Source organism: Crocodylus porosus, unplaced genomic scaffold, assembly GCF_001723895.1.
Source record: "Crocodylus porosus isolate Cpor-Errol unplaced genomic scaffold, CroPor_comp1, whole genome shotgun sequence".
In the NCBI taxonomy this organism is placed as follows: Eukaryota; Metazoa; Chordata; order Crocodylia; family Crocodylidae; genus Crocodylus; species Crocodylus porosus.
The window spans coordinates 296,317-305,321 of record NW_017728919.1 but is presented as its reverse complement, the minus strand read 5'-3'; the positions used below and the strand labels follow the sequence as shown (position 1 = coordinate 305,321).

At 42.7% G+C, this 9,005-nt stretch overlaps 1 protein-coding gene across 2 annotated transcripts in view; it reads right to left on the bottom strand.

Annotated features, from left to right (window-relative positions):
• Positions 1-4,563: 4,563 nt before the first annotated feature.
• The window catches only part of PTBP1 (polypyrimidine tract binding protein 1), a 38,495-nt gene continuing 34,053 nt past the window's right edge, over positions 4,564-9,005 (bottom strand). For both annotated transcript variants that reach the window (XM_019538241.1, XM_019538242.1), the window contains 2 exons: positions 8,336-8,413; positions 4,564-7,723 (listed from right to left, as the gene is read on the bottom strand). In XM_019538241.1, the coding sequence (XP_019393786.1) occupies positions 7,591-7,723; positions 8,336-8,413 (211 nt within the window). In that variant the 3' untranslated portion in view covers positions 4,564-7,590. The remainder of the gene's footprint in view (positions 7,724-8,335; positions 8,414-9,005) is intronic.

Below are 9,005 nucleotides of genomic sequence, written 5' to 3'. Positions count from 1 at the left end.
TAGACCAATATGGCTACAACCTAGATGCCTGTCTTACTAATCAGCATATAGATTCTGCATGCTAGATTAAACAAGTTGCGAAATGGTTGACCTAGACAGACAGGCTCTGTGAATAGACTGATTGTTTGAAGCAATTGCATCTGGCGAGGTCCCTACCCCGAGCTGGGGGGGTTGCTTTGAGAGCAGGGTTAAGGTCCCTCTGAACTGCACAATGGAAGGGCAGCGAGGGGAAGAACCGGAGTCGCTGGTGCTCTGACCTGGTGGCTTGCGTCTTTGCAGAGAAGGACATTGAATCAGGGTCTAAAAAGGTGAAGTTACATGTATTTTGGTGGTAGGTAACAGGAGATCATGGTGTTTGGAGCCTGGCTTGGGTCCCTGAAATTGAATTCCTGGAAACCCTGTGCGTGTGTACTGCCAGAATGGCTGACTGGGCAAAAATGATCATTGACAGATGAAAGGGACAAATCTCAAATGTACTGTAGGCTTCCAAAGACAGCAGTGAAAGGGAGATACATTAGAGATTCAGGAAAATAGCAAAAACTTCCCCAAAGCAGCAGATCAAGAGCAAGGGATGTAGCTGCTGTAATGTTGGACACAAAGTTCAGCCTCTTCAGCAGACCCTGGAAGGCTGAGATAAGGCTGTCCTGGAAGCTGCCCAGTCATCTTGTGCATGGAGAGCAGCTAAGTGGGATGAGGAGCACATGGGAAGCAGTAAGACTTCAAAGGGAGGAAAGATTATTAACAGAAAAGGTTGGATTTCTAGAGCAGAACTGCAGCCCTGAGCCTAATAAGACACGAGCAGCAGTGGGCAGGACAGGTTAATTAAAGGAAAGATTTGAGCCTAACTCAAAAGTTAAAATGACTGGGAAGGTTTTGGCGAGCACAACAGTTGTGATAGCAGAGAATACTGATAGACCCCAGCCTCCCAGGTGCAGTGGCTGCTACCAAGGGAAACTACAAGCATCCATTAAGTTGTCAAAGCAGCACAAGTTAATACATCTTCCCCCAGGAGTGACTTGCTAAACCCTGCACCTGATTCCACCAGAAACCTTGCTCAGTGATTTGTCTGTGCAGCTGGAGAGGCAGAGACCCTCTTCTCTTGGGGAGCTTCCCCTGTTCCTACTCTACGAGGCAACAGCAAATGTAAGCAGCAGGGAAACAGAGTAGCAACGGTGGAAATGATAGTTATAGAGCAGGCAGTAGCATTTCAAAGTACTGGGTCCCTTAAGTCCTGCTTTGAGGAAAACCTGGTTTAAATGGGCAAAGTTTTCTTACTGGAGGTAACAAATGCCTGAGGAAGGCTTTCACATCAGTGCTCAAATAGACTGGGAAATTCAACACAAGACGACAGGAGAAATTGTACAAGAGGAAAGGAGTCGGTTTTGAGTAGTGCAAGTCAAAGGATTACCTGAACCTAGCAGTTCACTGGGGCAGCATGGCGAAGAGATGCCAGTTTCCATAGCCAGGGGTATGAAGCTGGGCAGGATGCTCAACAGCTGGTCAGGATGCTAACAAACCAAAAGACAAGGTGAAAACTCCAGCAGACAGCAAGAGCAGTTGCATAAGGAAAGTCCCCATGCCTGCCCATTTCCACCCTCATCTTGCAGTGAACTTTCCACCCCCATCTTTCATGCTCTGTAAAGGAATGAAACAGCTTACAAATTTTTTCATGGAAGAACTAAATAGTACCTCACCCCAAGTCAAGCCAGAGCAGGGACTGGAATATGCCTTTTCCCTCTTGCGGGTAGGGCACACATCTTCAAGGCATTAGTTATGCTGAGATATGCCCCCTTTTTTTTTTTTTTTTGCTTTGGCAGAAAGGAGTCAAAAAGCTTTTTATCTAACAGGTCTAGTTGAGATGCATGCAGTCCTGCAAAAGTGTTTCAGTTTTAAGGTGACATGGTTCGTTGGATAAATGTGATTGATACTTTTATTAGATCAAGTTGGAAAAATGGTTCTTTGCAAGCTCTCGGGGCACAAACACCTTTCTTCAGGCACAGGGAGTGTCTGCAGGTGTTTGCACACTTTCCTGAAGCTTAAGACAAAATGGAAAGTGCGGGTCTGCTTTAAACTGGCATTTTTCAACAACCATTCGGTTGAAACAAAACCATCTCCAAAACTCACAGCACGTGGCTAATAGAGGTGGTACATATAAGAGCACAGAGAAGGGAAGAATAGGTAGCTCCGGTATCTGAAGATGGCAAACTAAGAGCAACATATACTCTGACCCCCTTCTCTCCCGCTCCCATGCTTTCATCTAACACACGCTTGGAACCGATGACAGGTCAGACTGCACATGTGTTTGCGTGTTTGGTCCCCTTTTGCTCATCCCAGCCCACTAGATCAGTATGTGGGAAGGAGCCAGTTTAGAGAACAAAGCCGGAGCCATTGCCAACTGGCAGCACTGAGTGGGATGAATGCCAGAAAAATAGCCCTTTCAATTTGCAGAGAGTGTCCTCCCTCCGGTCTCTGCATTGTGAAATTGCAGCCCACAAATGCGCATGCATGCATTCGCACACACACGTGCACACAGGGACCCATTGAGGAGTTCCCATGGCAATGAGCCAGGGCACTCAACTGCATGTGTGGCAATAGAGCAAGTGCGTGGGGCTAGGGGGAAGGGAGGGGGAAAAGATGTGGTTGCCAACAGGAGTCACTGCACTTAATTCACATCTTCTGACAGCCACAACCGTTTCCATGGAGATCCGGCCCCAAGTGCATGCTTCTGCCCATCCCCTCAATCGATATTTGCTTTGCCTGGAGGGGCAGAGCTGGGAGGGCATAATTACTGCACCAGACAGCTGATAATTAGCAATTCATTACTGGCCAGAGGGGAGAGGAACAGCCTGGATGCCTTGCGCCTCCTAGGCGGCTCAGTGCTTCCGCTTCCAGGCAGGATTTTACAGCGCTGTGCACTCACCTGCTGCAGTGCTGGCTAAAGGGACATGCTACTCACCTGTTTGTCAGCTACAAATTATTTGAGATAAAATGACCTCTTGGTTGTTCTGTATTTGTTCATTCCTCTTTGACAGAAGAGATTAGGTTGCAACAGACTTCCTGCCAGCAACCAGCACAGACAGGATTTGCTCTTCTGGAGAGGGGCAAAGGGTCCATTTTCCCTACTATTCCTTTCACTCCCTAAACCGTTAACATGCAGCATTGGGCTTTGTAGCCTTGTCACCCTCTCCTGCAGAAGAATCGCTCTTGTACACACCCATCATGTATAGCAATTAGCTTCGCCCCTTCTTGTGGGTGATGAGGCTCATGGGACCCATGACATTTTCAGAGCAGCGCAGGTGAGGGAAGAGACAGCCACTACAAATCCTAGCACCCCTCCGAGACAAATCCTATTAAAAGGTTAATGCCTGAAAATGCCAGCTTGGTAAATGCTGGAAGATGAAGTCGTACATGGTCCACCTCACCGTGAGGGAGGCAGGCAGGCATGGGAAATACTAGTCTTGGCAAAAAGGAAATGCAGCCAATGCTTAGAAAAAAAGTAGACCTGAAGTTTATTCAACACAATTTCAATTATCACTTGCTTAGACATTGAGAGATCCTTGCATCTTGCATGTCAAGCTGCTATTTTCCTTTGGAGTGTAGGACTTGAAAGGATATTGCAAAAAAACCAAAACAAAACAAAACAAAAAAACCCCAAAAAAACCTGCACAGGTGGGCACATTAGATATGCAACCAGCATGTGTCAGAGATGGGAGTATATTCCTTAAATCATCCTGACCATGCTGGCTTTGTTCAGCGCAGTCTAGTTTTACACATCTAGTTTTCCCTTCAAAACATTCAGTCTTAACAGATGTTTGCAGCAGCATGAAAAGAATGAAAGGCTCAGTACCTTGACTGCGTAGACACGTGTTGTAGTCAGTTGCAAAGGACTAGCGGCATCTCTCTACCCGTGGTTTGCCTGCTGTTCCAATACAACACTTCCTAATTTCACCTGGAACCCAGATTATGGATCACTCAACACTACATCCAGCTGGTCACAAGCTTTTCACACATGTTTAGAGCACAGTACTGCAGAGGGTATTATGTTTAACTTGAAGGTTAGGTTATTCCATGAATATTAGCTAGAGTATATGGAAAGTTTAGGAACGCAAGGTAAGAAATACTGGAATGTGACAAAGGCAGAGGATCAGTTAAGGACCCTGTAACTTCATACCTCTGAACTTCACCTCTCAAACATGGAAGGGCTGGAGTGTGAAGAGTTTGGAGTAAATCAGTGATAAAAACGGCTATATTTGTCCTTTCTGGTTGTCTCATTACCACCCTTTACACAGCGGAGTCAAAGATGCTAATGTTAACAACACTCCACCAGCCCAGAGGTATGTGAAAGTCAGTTATATAAAATAAGGCAGCTGAAATTACATTAGAAGGAAAAAATCAGAAGCAAAAAAAAAAAAAAAAAAAAATGTTTGAAAAGGGCACAATAAAAAGATAGGAAAATCAGAAGCAAAGAATACAGAAGAAATTTATTGAAAGCACAAGTACAGACTGGCCAATAACTGCTTTCTACAATTGGAACAGTAAATAATAGAGCTACAGAAAGGTACAAAGGTTGTTATAAAATAGTTTTAATTTCAATTCTTTTTTGCATTACAAACATTCTTTGAAAGAGGCAATGGAATTCTGATGTTGTGTATGGTCACCCTCCCACCCCGCTTTCCACAATACTGAACCTGTAATAGCTGTTATCAAAATATACAATACATCTGTTCACCATAAAAAAACTGGGTTTTGCTGCCCCCTCATGTCTTACAACAGGTATAAAAAAATTATAAATATGTACACCCTTTTGTTACTCACATTCTTTACATGCAAACACAGGGATCCAAAGGAGAAAACCCATAATTGTCTGGGTTCTGGGGTCACCTCAATTTATTTGCTTGCATCTTGCAAAATACATAAGTCTGTTTGCTGACCAAACCAGCAGAGGCTGGCAGACAGATTTCATTCCAATAAGCCTCTTCCCAGTTTCTTGGGTGAGGTTGATTGAATGCATTTAAGAATTAAACAGCTGTTCCACTTGGGTTGCGCATAGATCTCTAAGTCAAGGTAGAGTGCTGCCTGTAGTAGATTCAAGTGTACCCATTTAGTAGCCAATGTCCCCATTTAGTAGACAATGTCCCCTGGCTGTAAGGGGAACTGATTTACTGTTTTTAATTTGGGGAGGGAGGGAGAAGAGCAAATGAATCCTCGCTGGTGATTGGAATTTTCCCTACTGAGTGTAAGATGCCGGCCAGGGAAACCGGGAGCTTTCAGATAAACAGATTGAGACTTTTCAGGAACCAGCTTATTTGGATGTGCAGTAAATGGAACCTACACGTACTTGTCACGAGGCTTTTCAACTCTGAACTGTGGGCAATGCTGCTGATTCACGGTAACTTCCAACTCCTTTCAGCCACAGCAAGGAAAGAAAAAGATGGCAATAAGACAGGCCAGTACTACCACATCACTCATGCCAGCAACCCAAGCAGAACCTTCCACTCAAGACTTCACACATTTCTCCAGCATAGTTCACATCCACAAGAGTTCAGGGAGGAACTAAGACAAGTTAAGACTTTTCCACCTGCTTTAGTGTCAGGCAAGTCAGGAGATCTCATGCTAGACAAGGGAACCCGTGACTTGCAAACACCGAGAGACAGACAATTAAAAAACAAACTTTGGTCCACAATTTGCAGAAAAACCCTGAAAAAAAGTATAAGATTCTTGTTATTTTGCATCCAAAACAGGTTGCAGGTTACAGGGAAATGTAAGGCAACAATGGATTATACAAGAGAGAGAAGGCAGAACGGCACGGGAAAGTTGTAAGCCAGAGGAATGATATTTCAGTTCAATTAGGTTTGTGTTACCGAGGGGGGAAAAAAATGACCTGCTGCTTTCTAATTCTTTTAATATATTCCCTTCCTATAAACTTAAAAGATATGGGCTTAGAGATTAAAAATGTAAAAACTTGAGCCTGGGTCCACTTAACTGAATTCAAAGGCCACAGGGTGTCTGTTACTTCAAACACCTTTTGCTTTTAAAAAAAAAAATAAAATAAAATAAAGGAGAAAAAAAACGGGCCTGCTTAGCTTAACATGTTTGAACAGTTTCATTACATTACTCATCCTCAGTCATGACCTCAGCCTGAAACTAAATTCCTGCCCTACAGTTTTAATTACAACAAAAAAAATAAAATAAAATAAGAAGTACAGTATACAAGGGTAATACCACAAAAGAAGTAAATTTAGATTACGTTTATACCATCTTATCGTTCTATAAAAAGGTACTTAAACTATTTCTTTTGCATATAAAGAGATTAGAATATTTGGTCAACTGGAAATATTGCTAGGCACAGATGACAGCAACTGCATCAAAAGTATAATACAAGGATTAAAACAAAAGCTCAAATGCTGAAGACATGCTATAAGAACGATGGCGGAGCTACGCTGGTCTTGTTAATTTTTCAAATTAGGGGCATGAAGGTGACAGATAAGCACCTTTCTAATGTGGGATATCCAATAATTCTTCAAATCCTAGCCAAGTATTTAGATGTATGTACAATTTAGACAAGCTCATACTGATTTGTTTTCTTCACAAGTGTCCAACAGTGGTTAATTTTCATAGCTTGATCAAGGCTCTAATGAAAGGAGAGCCTGTCAACTTGCTATAGTTGCTGGAATGTAAATGGGTCGTGGGAGCGTTTTCCTCACCCAGACCTTTCTGCTCAGTTTGAATGTTATAAAACAAAGCATCTTAACGCCCACCTGAAAGAATGCACAGATGGAAATCAAACCACACGCAGATTGGAAAAGTGGCAAGATTACACATGATACTATGCAGACTGAGACGTTTCATGGACAGTGGGACACTCATTAACTGCCTAAGGAGTCAAAGCCCAATATTTTCTTTATCCACTTTGCCAGCTTCACTTGTCCTTCGTTACAATGAGCTGATCCAATAACTAGAACTAATTTCCCTCAACATTCCCAAGCCAATCCCAACATTTCAGGTAATATTTCCCCCCTCCCAATAAGAAGAAAAAGTTTAAGGCACAGGATAGCAGATGCATGGCTTAGGGGCTAGGCCCTTTGCACTGGGTGAGTTGGGAACTCCCACACACCATGCACGTTGCAAGATCCTGACTCAAAGGCGCTAAAGTGAATTTGCACAGTGGTTTTGGGTCTTCCAAGGCTTGAATGGGTAAAGAAAATAAAGAAGGCATCAATGTGAAACCTGATAAGCTTGTTAGGATCGTTTTTGGGGGGGGGGAAAAGGGAAATTTCCCAGAGTAGTTTCCAAAGTGTAAACTTTAACTTGTGATTTATTTGTTGTTGTTTGAACAGTCATCGAGATTGTTATCCCATCACCACAAGGTTAGCAATAGGAATTAGATTTAATTTTTTTAAAAACCGGTAAACTGATTTCTCTTTAAAAAAATAAAATCTCTGGTCTTTAAGGTCACTTCAGCTGCATTTTTAAAGTGGCTTTTTTTTCTGGAATGATGGAAGTTGTCCCATAGTGTTCAACCATTTAAGGTCAAGGCTGAACCCATGAGGTTTTAAGTCAGGTCCATTCGGTCTCACACCTTCCAAAGTTCTAAATGGTGGACTTTGAGAAGGACACACGCAGGTGGTGATTCTCACCAAGATCATGATTATGGAGGTCAATAAGCGACTGAATGGCTTCTTCCACAGAGCCCATCTGGATCAGAGCCATCTTACGGTCCTTCCTGGCAAGACAAAAAAATCCAAAAAATCGAGTTGGCTCTCATGGTCTGTAAAGGCTCTTTCTGATGCCATTCAAGCAGAAAGCAGGGCAGAGCTGCACCTTTTAGTTTAGATAAGGTAGTGGTGCTTATGTTTGTGCATGCAACAGTTCACTGGAGATACGCTGCCGTTTATGAAAGCTTATGCATCACTCAATTAAGTCTCAAAAGGTGCAACTCTGCCTTGCCTTCTGCTTGATTTCAGACTACCTCTCTGACTCTGTTCAAATTTACCGTCCAAAGCTCAAGGGAGCCAGAGATCTCAGCAAGAATGGCTCACATTATTGAAGTTTATCCTGTTCCTTTTACTGGGCTGAGCTAGTCTTCACAATGAAAATACACCTCTCAGCCATTAACCCACTCAGTCCAACTGTAATACCAGGTCATTGTGCTGTCCATGCACTTACTACAAGGGGGTGGCCCCCACTTCTTTACCCAGATGAGGCAAGCAGTGTAAACACCTTTTAATACAGGTATTTGCTCTGTGGCAGTTATTACCCAATACTTCAAACTGTGGAGAACTCACTGTTTTTTAACAGCTTCATCAAAACAGAACACTTAAGACCTCAGACTTACTGGAAGAATTTGAATCCCTTGACCATGCCACCATTGCTTGAGAACAGCATCTTGAGGTCTTCTTCAGTTATTGAAGGTCTGATTTAAAACAAAAACAAACAAAAAAAACAAACAAAAAAGGAAAAAAAAGTCAGATTTAGGCTGGCATGGATTAGAAGTTTAACTATCAAAAACATCATCTTTTGCCATTTCATTTTCTAAGATCCCTTAACAATAGACAAGTCTTTTCTCCTGCCAGTAATGGAGGAATATAATTTCCTATATTCTGACTGGACAAAGTTATTGCTTTGTACTTTAGAGATGTCTTCTTTATAGATTTGCAGTATGTTCGTGTTTAACTACTGTTTTTTCCAGACACAAAACACTGCTGCCGTGTGGCAAAACTATGCATTTCTTCCCTCTGGAAACATTTTACATGAGCTGCTACAAATATCCTGAATTGCAGGATCTCGGGGGAAAAAAACAGCCCGAAAATGAAAGCAGAAAGAAATCTGTCAAACTGACAAAGCACTGCCGGCCAGTGGAACTCCCTCCTACCTGCTCACACAGAGATTTTCATTCACTTTCTTTTTTGCCTCGATATTTCCACAAGTTACTTTACAGGCGCACTGAGCTGCAAGTAACATTCTTTAAAAAGTAGCAGCAACAAAAGATACACATACTCTAGACA